The 14,603-nt window shown below is 38.3% G+C and overlaps 1 protein-coding gene across 4 annotated transcripts in view; it reads left to right on the top strand.

The window, feature by feature from the left end:
* zranb3 (zinc finger, RAN-binding domain containing 3) overlaps positions 1–14,603 on the top strand; it is a 99,280-nt gene that overhangs the window by 67,915 nt on the left and 16,762 nt on the right. For all 4 annotated transcript variants that reach the window (XM_081617066.1, XM_081617064.1, XM_008428541.3 and 1 more), the window contains exons 18-22: positions 6,359–6,499; positions 9,349–9,507; positions 9,647–9,839; positions 13,480–13,611; positions 14,266–14,386. In XM_081617066.1, the coding sequence (XP_081473192.1) occupies positions 6,359–6,499; positions 9,349–9,507; positions 9,647–9,839; positions 13,480–13,611; positions 14,266–14,364 (724 nt within the window). In that variant the 3' untranslated portion in view covers positions 14,365–14,386. The remainder of the gene's footprint in view (positions 1–6,358; positions 6,500–9,348; positions 9,508–9,646; positions 9,840–13,479; positions 13,612–14,265; positions 14,387–14,603) is intronic.

Here is a 14,603-nt window from a genome sequence, read left to right as displayed (position 1 = left end):
ATTATTCATACTTGCCTGATCCCACACTTCTGATTCCATAACTTATTACTTTCTTCTTCCCTAATAAAAAACCCACACCTCTCTGACTCCACATCCCCAGCTGGAAACACTAGCCTCCCAATGTACATTGAAATCTCAAGCTGAAACTCAAATTTCAAACTCTTTTCCAAAGCAGCTAAACACATTTCCACATGATGGATTGTTCTTTATATAACAAGGAATCTTACTCTTTTTTTTCAACACAGTATTTCAACAATCATATCAGCTGGATTTCACACTTTTCAATGTACGGTGTGTTTGTAGAGCTCATTGTTGGGTTTATTGTCTTTGCATTGTTGACAGTTTAAGGTGATTCTGTCCTCTCCTTGAGACACTTAAATTGTTAGTGATATATTTTACACTTAGCAAAAAATTGGAAATAAATAATTTCAAAAATGCCAAAATTATTCTTTTAAATTTTGAACTAATTTTATATTAAAAGCTTATATATATTTCTTAGCTTTTTAATCTTTTCATAATTCCTGTGTTACACCTTTCCAAGGTCACTTAAGCTGTTATGGTGGCTCATTAAATATCTGTAACATCTAATTGGTTTTCTAATATAAATTGTCAAATTTAGTCATATTATATTGACTTTTTTTTTCCTATAAACCCCGCCCACTTTTTTATGGATATATAGACCATAAAATAATTAAATAGTGAGATGATTATGTAAGATTTTTAGAAACAGTATTGTTTTTATTACATAAAAACAGAGGTTTTTTGTAATTAATGAACAATAAAACACTTAGTTGACCATTTAACTATCTATTTGTTTATTGAATTGTGGCATTATTGGACCTCTATAGATTTCCAGCTGCTTCTACTAATGAAAGGAGCTTTGCTGGTATAACATTACAATCTTTCCAGAGTATTAAATTGGTTCTGTAGAAACATGAATCCATGGTTTTCCAACGCGCTTAATTAGATTGTTAATATGCAGTCAGTTCACCTCTCAGGTGTTTTAATATTAAGGATAATTGGTCTGCACATGTCCAGTGTGAATTAGAAACTCTTTGTTTCCTTCACATCAAAAAACCGACTGAGAATATCTCCTGTGTGCCGCCGAAAATAAGGCTGCAGAACGTGCGTACTGTGAAAGCAGCAATCAATCAGGCAGCTTCAGCTGGGCCACACCGAACCAGCAGCTTGTTAGTTTGATTTCACACAGCTGAGCCGGGTCCTGCAGAACCGCCTGGACGTAGCCTGACGCTCTGTCAGCTTCCCACTGCCGCCATGACCCTGCAGCGGCGCGCCTGCAGCTGAGCTTCAACCGGCTATCAGTGGAACGTCGCCTCCAAATGATCCGGTTGACTGCTGGGTTTAGGCTGTGCTACTTCCAGGCCTCTCATAATAAACAATAAATCAGTTCATCGCATGATAAATTAAAAGAAACTCAATAGTTTTCATTTGCTTGATTTATTGTTTTTTCTTTTTTCTTCTTACCAAAAACTAGATGATAAAAGTTGTCAGTCTGATTCTTTGGTCTCAACTTTCCCTTCTTTGAAAGATAATTTGGTTTAAAGAGATTTTAATGTTGTTTCTGTTGTTTTCCTTATTTATTTTGGATTTTTTAAATGTCTTCCAGTTCCAGTGTTTAAATGTTCATTAGCATTTCAAGTTTATTGACCTTTGAGAATGTGTTCTTGCATTATTATGACATTATTGTTATTATATTACTTGAAAACGGTCTCAAAACAACAATATCGTTTAATAAGTTTGTTATTGTGACAGGAAAAGCTGCTGTTTGGTTATCACGCCTTTAAATTCACTTTAGCTGTCAAAACTATAGAAGAAAATATTGGGTATATTACTAGGTCTTTTTGGGAAACATATATGTATTTACTGTGGTGCTCATGTTGCCTACAGATAGCTGTTTTTTAGTCGCTCTTATTGTTAAAAGAACTTGTGTAAAAGTGTCTGTTGCTAGTTTTCAAAGGGTCAGTTTTATGACTATAACTTCAGTTGTTATAAAGATACTATAAATATCAAATATTACTTAAAATAAATTTTACTTCCTACTTTAGCTCCTTGAAATTGGGTCACTGTCTCTTTAAAAAGTCCTCATCACAACGTCGCACCTCTGTTAAAGTTTTAACAACGTTTTTAATAAGAAGTGGCTCCTGTAATGAGGTCAGCAGTTCCCCCAGGTGTTTGCCAATTGCTGCTGGCTAGTTTGAAGGAGCTGAGGAACGTCTCAAAGGCATTGCTTGTGTTTTGTACAGCTGAATGGTTGCCAAGGAGATTTAAGGATTTCTCATGTAACAGAAATGTTAAAAGTTGAGTCAAATTATGATCAGATCAGTTTTGATAAATTATTACATGATTGATTTTTATAAACATTAAAACAATGTAATAAATAAGCTCACACCCAATCAAATAGTAGCAGAAACCCTGCGGCTCCATAGAATATAATTGGAAGTTACCAAATTAGAGAGCATTTTCTCTTTTCACTGGTATGAATCATAACAGGAAGTATAATTCATCAGAAAGGGGCAGAAGTCACATCAGTATACAGAATTACTGCCCTGGCTCCTGGCTGCATTAAAAAATGCAAATATGCTCACACATCCACGCTCCCCCAGCAGCGCAGTTGGACTCCAGTTTAGTATATGGTATCTCGTTTCATCCCGCCTCTGTGCTGGGACCGTTTGAAGCAAAGGAAGCTCTTGTGTTTGATGAAGGCTTTACCTTTTTCCTCATCTCCCTACAGCTTCCAGAGAAACTTCTCCACTTTGATGTGTCTCTCCTCCACTTTCCGCCTGCTGCCATCCATCTTCGCCGTGTTTTTTTCTTCTCCTTCTTCTTCTTCTTCTTTTCCCTATCGCTCCCAAAGAAGCGTTCTGGCCAGATGGAGTTGGTGTAAATGCATATAAATGTTGCTGCCAAGTTTGCAGGGCCAAGTTAGAAAAAAACTAAAAAAGAGTTGTACAGTGGCAACACCTTCCAATTAACATGAAAAAGCAAGTAACTCATTCGGTCTCAGTATATTTATCTCATCTGTGGCTGAAAATTTGTTTTCGTATTAAGGCATTATTAAATTAATATTTCTCTGTGTTTTCTCGGAGAAGCGTTCTGTTCATTGATTTTTGTTTCAGCCATTTCAGGGCCACTGCGAGTCTGGCTGCTGTAAAGTTTAATCAAAGCAAATCCAAGAATTGACATACGTGTCAGAACAAATGCTTGGAAGATACATTAATTATTGATCCGCTCCGCAATTAGTGAACATCTTCATCACCAGAGTTGATTGCCTGTAAAATGGTCACACCACCCTGTAGATGCCTCTTGGCCTCATCTTTTTAATCTGTATTTTTGTCTTCTCTGGCTTGTTATCTTACCGATAAATCCATTTTTCCCTGCTTGATACAACACAGTTAACGCTGAAACATGACCAGTTATTTTCTCCTTTCTCCTTTTGTTTTTTTTTAACACGTAACTGATATGAGTTTTCATTAGAAATAACCTTTATTGTCTCTCAGTTGGGACATTCAGGTGTACAGAAGCTAAGAATAGTATGTACGATAGATTTGGCTATTATGTGCACGTGTATTTGTGCATAAAAACAACAACACAGGAAGAATTATGCAAATAACAGCAGGGATGTAAAGAACATATTGAGTTTGGTATGATCAGCACTGGTTATACAGTCTAATAGAGAGGAAGGACCTATGATAACGCTCATTTATGCATCTAGGATGCAGTGGTTTGTGTTTGTAAAGAGTTTCTATTCCCTATTTGATTCCCACTTAGCATAAACCAGTATGAAATTCTCACAATAAGAGAAAACGTGTTGGGCGCTAGGGCAGTCATTCATCCAGCAGTTCGTTGTGTTTTTGAGTTAAAAAATGTTTAAAGTTCACAAGAAATTTGAAAATATCCTTTGATAATTATGTGTTATTGAAAGACTGGAAGATTTACACCTGAACACCAACTACAGAGTCTTAAAAAATGCAAACATTTAAAAAAGATTTAAATAAATAAGCAATGCTAAGCCTGGTGGGGGCACAGGTAAAGCCTAGTGGCCCGCCAGGCTTATAAAACACTGGAAGAAACCCTGATGATGTATAGCGGGTGTGATTGTAATTTTTTTTAAAACAGAAGAGCAGCACATGTTCCTCCTTCTGCTAAAATAACATAACATGATTCTGGTTCTGCTATGCATCCACAGAACCAGAACCAAACATGGAGAATAGAAGCATTCAGCTTCTATTCAGCTTTGGAATTAACCTCCAGAAAACCACAAAACTTTAGAGTAGCCTTTGATTAGTAGTAAGTGAAATATTGATCTACATAATTAATGTAATTTTTATTACTGGTTTCATAATTGTTGAATATTTGATTAATTTATCATGAAAAGCACATGAAACCATAGAAATTGTCAAATTATATAAAAAGATAATAATAGTAGGAATAATATTGATAACCAAATGAGAAATTAATCAGTTCTGGTGGAATATAGCTGATATTAACTTAACAAACATGTTACTACATAAAGAAATGCCATCTTCTAAGACTGATATCTTAGTAAATGCATTTTTAAAATATTTAGAAAGAAGTATGTAGTTTTTCTTTTCAAAGTGTCAACATGTTGTGGCCAGACAAAGGCTTTGACACCACAGTTTTGGTACGTAGGTGGTGAAACAAAAGGGTATTTTGTCATTGTATTTGTACTTGCCTGCAGAAGGAGCAGAAATAGCGCGCCGCTGAGCTTCTGCAGAGCTCATAGAAGAGAGGACGGATAATTGCTCTGTGGAGACCGTTCGAGGGGTTGTACCATCCCTCTGTGGAGACCCCTAATGTTTGTTCTGGATATTTTTGATTGGTCACTTTTCTCTCAAGACCACTACAATTTTCTCCCGTCCAGAGCAAACATCTCTGCGTCTTTTTTCTGCCGCTGTATTTTGTCTCAACTCTGACACGCCGGGGTCATTTTAATTCTGCCAGATTGGCGTGTAAAGTTGTGGGCAATTTCAGCTTTCATGCCTGGCATCTGTATTACAAGGGCCATGAGAACCCGTGGAGGGAGAGAGGGATTAGATTAGATGATTGACGATTCCTGTGGGGAAATTAGATTTCAGCAGCAGCAATAGTAATGGGATTCGCAAGGGAAGAAGACAAACAGAATATATGTGCTCAGATGGAATAGGAAATAAGAAATAGAAGGGAAAATCTGAGCATTTAAGGAGTTTGGTGCCTCTGAGGTAATGATTTTGAGTTTTACCACTTATGTGGTGTTTGTTGCATTAAATTATTGCGGACCAGAGAGGACAACTAAAATGTCCAATCATATGTAACTAGAGCTATTGCTGGCCAGAGACGGTTTAATTGTTAATTTCACTGCAACTACTCCCCAATGCTTCTGTTTCAGCTGTCATCATCAACCTGTTATGTACGGCGGCGTATAAGGGACATTGTAGATAGAAAATGTATATTTGTGAGAAAAAATTTAGAAATTTTTAGATTAATCTCAGATCATTTCTAGAAAAAAACGTGGAAATTTCTCTCCTCCCAAAGGGGCAACAATTTGGGTTTTGTCGCCCCTTTCAGTTAACTATGGCTGGAGTTTTTTCTCCCGCCTGAGAAAAAACTGAAGAATTTTGAGATTAATCTCAGGAATTTTTGACTCCATAAGTCAAGAAGTTTAGACTTTACGAGCTCAGAAAATGTATAATTTTCTTTAGTTTTGTTTTCGTTTTTTTAGGAAAATATATGAAATTAATTGCAAAATTTCAAGTTTTGAAACTCAGAAATTTCCATGTTTTTTTCTATTTGGAAATTTCTGAGCTCCAAAAATTGAAAATTTGTAAGGTAGAAATGCCAACATTTTTAGATTAATCTCAGAGATCTTATAGAAAAAACGTGGACATTTCTAAATTTGAGAAGTTGAAAATTTGCCGGAAAAAACTCAGAAATTTTGAGTTTAACCTCTGATATTTTCTGGAAATTATTTGGACATTTTTTGAGCTTGTAAAGTCGAAATTTTTGAAAATTTTTCCAAGTTTCAAAAGTGGACTTTTAGATCTCAGAAATGTCCAAATTCTCAAAATTAAACAAAAGAAAAAATATTGCAGATTTACAACATTTAGTACACAGAAATGACCACGTCTTTTCTAGAAAATATCTAAGATTAATATCAAAATTTCTGAGTTTTTTTCTCGCAATTTTTACAATTTTCTCGCTCAGAAATTTCCAAGTCTTCTCTAGAGTTTGCTGGCTGAAATTTACTACTACTCCTGTTTTTTTTTTTTTTTTTTGGTATCTACTTTGGCCCTAATAAGCCGCCATAGTTATGTAACACCTGCAAATCCACTATTTCCAGGTATCTGAGCAGAGAGGAGGTGGCCGAGGCTTCCCTCAGCAAAGCCCGGGAAGAAGGAGGTGGCGTCCGTGTGGTCACCAAGGAAAACTTCTTCACAAAGAGGAGATCTGGCAATTCACACTCCCCGCCTGCTTCTGAGAGGTTGGTTAAATGTGGGTGGATATTTTGCGTGGGATAAGGTTTCTTAAAATCTTAAATAGCATCTTCCATACTGAAATTTTGACAAGATTTATTCAGCACTTGCAGGGATGACGTGTTATAAGTTCCATCCATCCATCCATTTTCTTGACACCCTTGTCCCTCAGTGGGGTCGAGAGGGCTGCTGGTGCTGTGTTATAAGTTGATCGGCTAATATATCTGGTCTTTATTATGGTTTGTACTTAAAGGTGGATTGTCTTATATGGTTTCCACTTCGGGATTCAGACTATTTTCCTTTTTTCCCCCTCAGTCGTCTCCATGGAGATCCGCGTGGCAGAGGCGCAAAGGCCTGCCGAGTGTGTTAGTACAGTAAATATAGCCCATAATACAATCCACCCATTTAGATGCAGCAACCAGCTCACCCCAGGAGGCAATATTTCTATGGAAACCTAAAGCAAATACTCCATCTCTCGCACAAATACACAGCATTCACAACAACTGCTGCTCCACACAGAGAGAGTTCATGGTGTGCCTGAGGGGCGCCATTTAGGATTAGTGCTTTAGCTCAACATACAGCTTTAACTTCGTCAACAAAGCTCAAGAGTGTGAAAATGCAGGGCTAAAGCTAGCATCACTGTGTCAATCAAGGAAGTGACGGTGTTGAAATGAGAGCATTTCAAATCACGTTATGCTGCTGGTTTTGGTTCTTTGCTTTAGTACACACTCTTTGTAAAAGACGCAAAAGAAGGGGAAAATAATCTCTATTGTTTCTGTTATTGTAGCTGAGAAAAATATTAATGTTTAACAGTCCAGGTTTTAAAAATCTCAGTGTTCTTCTCAGGCTTTAAACGGATAAACCGTAGAGAGATAATGCATGTCGCCTTGAAAAATTCAGGGGGAAAAAAACCTGTTACATTTAACAAATGAGACAGAAAGTAATTCACAGCAAGTTTATGTTTTTACAATCAGAAAAAAATGCAATGCAGAGGTAAAATACTTAGATTTTTTTTTGTCTAAGTGAGACTGCAGAAGAATCCACAATATATATATTGCAGCTCAAGTGAGACTCATCTAAGTTTGAGTCTCACTTGTTTGTGGAAAAGAAGTTCTCCTGCCTGTTTTTGACAGCATTCTCCTGTCTGCAGTAGCACTAAATCGCCTTCTCCAGCAGAATTTGCATCAGTCTCGTTGCAGCTGCCAGATCCCAATCCAAATCCTTATTATTAGGTGAAACATTAGCCTAGTGTACTGTTATGCAGTACTTATTCATTTATTCAGTTTTATTAACATAATTAGTTTACGTTTCTCATACATTTGTTCATTAATTCCGGTGAATAAAACCTGGAATTTTCTCTTAATTATTTCAACTCTGCATCACCGGTGTGTCCACAGGAAGCAACAAATAAATTAAAATGTGTTTTTATTGACAGCTGGACCTGCCCTACTCTCTCTGGTTTCCTTTTGCTATAGAGCATCAGAGGCGAGCTGAGGTGGTAAACATTAGCATGCTGTGCGCCGTTTGCTGAAGGCATGTTGTGTGATTTCCGAGGTTTAAAGAATGAAGTTGCCCCATGCTGCTCTGCGGCACACATTCTCCACGTACAGGCATGAATTTAAATTAAGCTAAATATAAAACACATTGCTAAGAATTTGGGTTTTGTTGCCCCTTTCAGTTAAAATTGAAGTTTTCCAAGGTTTTCTTGACCTGCTTCAGATTGGGGACACCAGTAAATAGTCTATTTCTGTATCCCTTTCATCCACTTTACTGTACTGGCACTGGGTTTGTCTCTTGGTGCTTCCAATTTTTTGGTATCTTCACAACTTTGAAGCAGCAAGGTTCCTTTTTTTAGAAGGTTTTCTTCTCTATTTCAATGATTGCATTTCCCTCTGTAGTGCGGTGTCTTTCTGGCTCTTTGTTCCCGTCTCTGTCTATCTGAATTGTAAACCACGGGGAAAGAGAATTCAGTCCATCTGTCCGCTCCAATGTGGCTCTAGCACCCTGCTGGGAAAACATGGCAGATACCCAGATTTGCTGTCCCCTGCCAAAAGGACAAGCATGCACACACACACTCGGATTGTTGCTGATGATACATCAGCTTCATGAATATAAACAGTCTGAAGGTATTTCACAGACTGCAGCTATATGCCACCCCAAGTCTGTGTTTGCAGAAATGCTTTGATTTCATTTGTATTGGATGAAAATGTGTATTGAATTGTTTTCACTGCTCTACTGATGCTGAAAAAGCAGGAATTTAGACTGTTGTAAGGTAGCTTCACTTTGTGTGCTGCTGCAGCAGTCATCTTAATAAAAAGATTAGATTGCATACACTGTTTTGATTTTTTCAGTAAATGCATCTCGTTTTTTCTGATACGTTTAATAGTTTGGTTACTTCTGCATTATCTCACATTTATATGCTTCAGTATATAAATAGTTATGTAAATTATTTACATAATTTAAAATAGAAGTAATCTGACGTGTCAATATCAATTTTATCCAGTTTCAATTTATCTTTAGGACCTATAAATAACAACAAAACAATTCTATCAACCTATATAGAAATGTATATTTAAAAAAAAATAAATTCTCAATCATGCCAAAATTATTCTAATCTCTTCTTTAATCTATGCAGCCTGAATAAGCAGAATCAACATATCTTTGTTAAAATCTAGTTTTCTTTAAAATTTCTGGTACTGGAAATTAGCTAACATTGAATCTTCTGCCCACACTAATAGCTTCTACTCTGAAAAGTGCTGCTGAATCTGGTGTAAAAGCCAATTTCTGATGATTTTCTAATCTTTATGTAATTTAGCTCTGTTTTGAAGTACATCTTTCTTCTCCTTGAACTCTGCAGACTGGACCAGCAGTCTTGCAAAGCAGAAGATGAGCAACCATCTTCAGAGCCCAGCTACTTGCAGGCTGTGAACAGTCAGGGTGTCCCTCTGTGCCTCTCCTGCCAGCATGCCTGTCCTACCACAGGTGGACCTTGGAATACTCGATTCTGCAGCCACAGGTCCAAGATTACCACCATTTACAGAAATTACAGTGAAAACAGATCAATGACATGTTTCGATTTGGTTTCTCCTGCACGATCACAGCTACTGCAATGCTAGAGTTCCAGTCCAGACATTTTGATGATGTTTTCCTTCCAGATGCCAGGAGGAATTCCAGTTGCGGTCCAGCCAGACGTTCATGCGTTCCTGCGTCCTGGAGGCAGAGCAAGGCATTTGTCAACACTGTGGCCTCAAAGCTCATGAGCTGTTCCTGAACGTCCGCGATGCACCTGCCTCCAAGCGGAAGGAGATACTGGAGAGCACATGGCTGGCCCAGCTGCCACTTAAACAGGTCAGTAAGCTGAAACAATCAACAAAAATATTTAATCTTACAAAACCTGTTTCTGTTCATTAAAGAAAACACAGTTTATTTTTGTTCTGGGTGGCATGTTAGTTTAGCGCTGGTTTAGCAACGCTTAGGACGTATTTCAGCTTTATTTCATTTTAAATTTGGAGTCTGTGTGGATAAACGTGTTCAAAAAGGATTTACAGAAAAATAGGTAAGGTTTTTAAGTTCAACAAGGAATAAAACATTCTTAAAATGGCTGCTACCGACCTGCCATGACGTTATTAATGCAGACAAAAGGTAAGTCCTGCAGTGCATTTTTTTATGTACAAGCTAACCTAATAGCAAGAGGTAGTAACACCTTTATGACATTATTTGAAAATTTAATTTATTTAGAAACATTTGAACTGTTATGATAGAATTAAAAACATGATTTAAAAAAAATAATCTTCCTTTAGCATGCTAGCTGGACAGAAATATGTCATTGGGTTCATTTTGTTTTCTGCTGTGAGTTGTTCGGCAATTCACCAACTGTACCTTTAACAAACAGTGATACAAGCCTGAATTCCCCCCCAAAAAACTGTGTTATAAAGGAGGAAGAAAAGTTCACATACATATTTAGTCTCGCTTGAGCGTATTAGCATGTTAGCATGCTAGCAGTGTCAAGCTAAATCATGTTGGGGTTTTTTTAGGTCTATTTAACTTAATAATTGTCAATCCTACCTGCAAATTGTTAAGCAGTAAAGTATTTGATTTGATAAAATGTGATAACTGTTAATAAAAATCGAATCTATACTTGAGCAGATAAAATTATGCCATCTTATCTTTCAGGGATAAGTGCTAAGCAAACTTTTACTGTATTTAACATTTAAGAAAATGTTCAACCTCCATGCCTAACAGGAGACTTTAAATGTGAGCTATATTTATTTTCTTATAAAAAAAAGGGGGGGATAGGCTTTTTTAAAATTTTTATTTTTTTGGTGTTTGCGTGAGTTCAGAAACTGAATTCGCTTCCCATTCTGTCCATCCATCCCACCTACGCAGATACACACACAAACACACAATAGTGCAGGTTGAGCTGCACTCCGAGGGGCCAGCTCCCAGTAAATGGATTGCTGGGCACATTGATTTCTTTTTTTTTTTCTCCTAGTGCCAGGCCCCGACCAGTAAGCCTGTTTGATTTGGTTGGCTGTTATCCTGCAAAGCCAGCCCCCCACCACACACACACACAGATAGATACCCCACATCTTCCCAGTGCCGCCGGCATCAGCATCAGCGCCGATCGATGCTCTGAGCTTTAGAGGAAACAAACTCAGCCACATGATAAGACGCCGCAGTGGTGGAGAAGCCTTGAGATTATAGTCTCATTCTTTGGTTCATACCAGGGGTTCTGGTGTGTGTGTTTGTTCCCAGGTGTGTGTACATGTGTATGCATGTCTTTGGGGTCGCTCTTTCTTTTTCTTTTTTTCTACTCTGAGAGTGTGTTTTCAGGATATGTTAAAGCCTTCAGGTGCATTTGAGCTAAGTCTTGGCGTGTTTGAAAGTGTGCAACAGCAGGGTCAGGTGCAGGAAGGTGCACGTTGTTGGCAAGATAGCAGGTTTAATTGACTAAAACGGGTGTGTGTGCGTGTGTGTGTGAGGTGAACTCTGCCCGTCTGAAAAGGCCTATTCTTTAAATCTACTGGGATCAATTCCACCTCGCTGCCTTAATGTCGGCAGAGTACTTCTCAAAGCGGGAAAATAGATTTTTGCTGCTCAAAACGCCTCTTTTCCTCTGGTTCTTCGTCATCGTTTGTTTCTTTACTTTTTTTTATTTCTTCTATGTTTTCTTTCCTAAAAATCAAACATTTTCTGGCCAGCAAGTGAACTGAACAACCTAACACTTCAACATCTCAATGAATAAGTCTGATATTTCTAAGTCATGTTAGACTTGTGTTTTGTGATGCTTTTGGGGGGTTTTTCTATCGATTTATTCATGAGGAAATAGTTTGGACGCAGCAGCAAAAACACTGGTAAACTTGGCAGTGAAATAATTGCAGCTGTGCTACCAATGCTATCCCTCTGGTGGCCTTGAGATTTAATTCCTCTGGATGTTTCCAGAAGATTGAAGCGGACCAGTTTGGCCCACATAAACACACTATCTGCTATAAATGCCACTAGATTGCAAAAGGTAGATGAAAGCTACCCCACTTCTTCACGACAAAGTTTCTTAAAAGTGTGTAAAAGAAAATAATCTTGCGTTGCTTTTTTTCCTGCTCTTCACCTTAATTAGCCATTCTCAACTGGCTTGAGCTCATGTGCGTCTATTTCTTTCTGCTTTTTGCCCCACGAGGGAGCAGAAAGGTGTTTCCTCCCTGGGATTAAATTTGCATCTGTAATGGAAGGTGTGAAAATAGCACATCTCCAGAGTTTGTAAACGTCTCCCGAACTAAATGATTAAGTAAGTTTTTCTTTTGTGTTTTACAGCACTGTCTTGCTAGCTTGAAAAGTAAAAAAAGGGAGAAAGTTAAGTAATTTAAGGAGTTATGTATCTTACCGCAGCGCAGAATTCCCGGCGGTATTTTTAACCTAATTCTTGCCTACTTCATCAGACGGACTTGCGAGTTCTCCATGATGAAGGTTCCCTACAGTTGCCCATTATATAGGTCACTCAGGTGATTTATATAGCTGTACCTGGGGCATCCGATGATGATGGATAACGCCGGGTTCGAAGTTAACCCTCCGTGATTCAGCTGAGATATTGTTTTAAAGAGCTGGTCTCACATCCTTGCATTTATATCAATATTTGAAGCGCTAATAAGGAGAAGTTTTTCTGCAATTTTCTCTTGTTATCTGTTCTTTTCTGTCTTATTGTATTGAGAAAAATTCTCCAAAAAAGCATCTCTGCAGTGCAGAGATTTGTTGAATCATTTGTGAACAGTAGCTTGAAATCGTATGCACACATTAGATTTTTTTTATCCCATTTTGGGGATTTTCTATGATAAACCAACACAAAGTAAAGTTGTAAAGTAGAAGGGAAATTATGTATTTTTGGAGAGAAAAACAGCATCATGAAGACCAAGGAACACAGCAGTCAGTGGTGGAGTTGTAATGTAAAAAGATGCTAGCAACAACTTTAGAATGGATAGAATGCACATTAATGTGCTCTGATGGCCTAGTCAAAGTCCAGTCCAAAATCCATTTCAAGCCTGAATATTAAGATTTGCCGATGCTCAAATTTACGTCTCACATTTCGACTTTTATTTGTATAAATTTCACAAACTCTGTACTGTTTTTCTGCTTTTTCACCAGTAGGGCTGAAAACCGTATTAAGGTTTTCTTATTGATTGGTATCGATAATTATTGATAAAATTTTTTTGAATCAGAGAACAAAGCATAGAATTATGTAGAATTTTATTCAATATCAGGACAGATAGTGATATTTATAGACATGAATATCAGCTGCGGCTCAAGCCTACAACAACCCAGAATGCTGTGCAGTTCTGGATCGAAGTTTAATGAAATTATTTAAAATTCTGCACTACTTCATGTTGATCTTTCTCACAAAATCTTAATGAAACAGGTTAAAAAAAGCAGTGCAAATGGATGGTTTGGAGGAAAAATGGGGCGTAGCGCTCACGCCATCGCCTTCTGGTTGTGTTCGCAGCTCAATGAGATGATCCGCGCGCCAGTGGAGGGAGACTTTTGGCAGGTGGACCACATCCGGCCGGTCTACAGAGGAGGAGGACAGTGCTCCATGGACAACCTGCAGACGCTCTGCACCGCCTGCCACAAAGCCGTACGTTCACACGATGCATCAGCAGTGGCTTTTAAAGCCAGAGGGCCTTAAGGGGCAAAAGCAATTTGTTTGACATTTAAGGCTCGCAGTGGATAAAGCTCCCTTCAGAAGACGCTCTCATCGCTCATGTTGAGGATCACATACGGTGTCAGTAATGCAATCCGTGGTCAAACACATTGATCAAAAGTCACATTATCCCCCCTCAAAGCTATATACTCCCTATAATAGCGTCACATGATGTGGCCGCATGACACATTGATGGATAGCACTTGTTGAAGCGGGGCTGCCTCGCATTTTCCCTTCACTCAATTTTCCATAATCGAAGAAAATGTACTTCTCTCGAAGAGAGGCGGCTCGACTGGTTTCAAAATAAAAACACGGCTTGCATTGTCGCCCGAAATGCGCTCCGCTTTCACGCCAGGAAGCATTTTAGTCAGAGTGGGTGTCAGATTGGAAGGAGAGAGCCTCACATGTAGACGACCATGAACTGATGTGGAGCACTGGGCCTCCTGATAAGGGGATCTTCTCCGCTGTTCATGCCAGCGCTGCAGACACTTCAATCTAAACATGCCCGAAATATTGATTCCCCCCCATTCCGACTGCAGGTTTAAACTCTTACATCATGCTGCTTCTTTTTTCTCTCTCTCTCCACAGCGGACGGCTCAGCAAGCCAGAGAACGCAGCCAGAAGAAGAAGAGCGCCGCTGCCTCCAAGGTTGCGTCAGACATCAGCAGGTTCTTCATCAGGAAATAAAACGCCTTCACAGTTGATTAAAGTAGGTTTAGGTTGGAATTTTTTTTTGATTTACAGTAACTGGTTGAGGATGTGTGGAGGAAAAAACCCTTGAGCTTTTTCACTTTTTACAAACTTCAGTCTATTTTATTAGGATTTTATGACAGACCAATGAAAAGCTACTAAATTTTACAACTTTTTTTTACTGCCGATACGATACCAATATTGCAGTATCGGTATCGTATTGTTAGATACTAATA

Source organism: Poecilia reticulata, chromosome 2, assembly GCF_904066995.2.
Source record: "Poecilia reticulata chromosome 2, P_reticulata-male-v2, whole genome shotgun sequence".
NCBI classification, from domain to species: domain Eukaryota; kingdom Metazoa; phylum Chordata; class Actinopteri; order Cyprinodontiformes; family Poeciliidae; genus Poecilia; species Poecilia reticulata.
The sequence above is the reverse complement of the archived record's forward strand: the minus strand, read 5'-3'. Positions and strand labels throughout refer to the sequence as shown.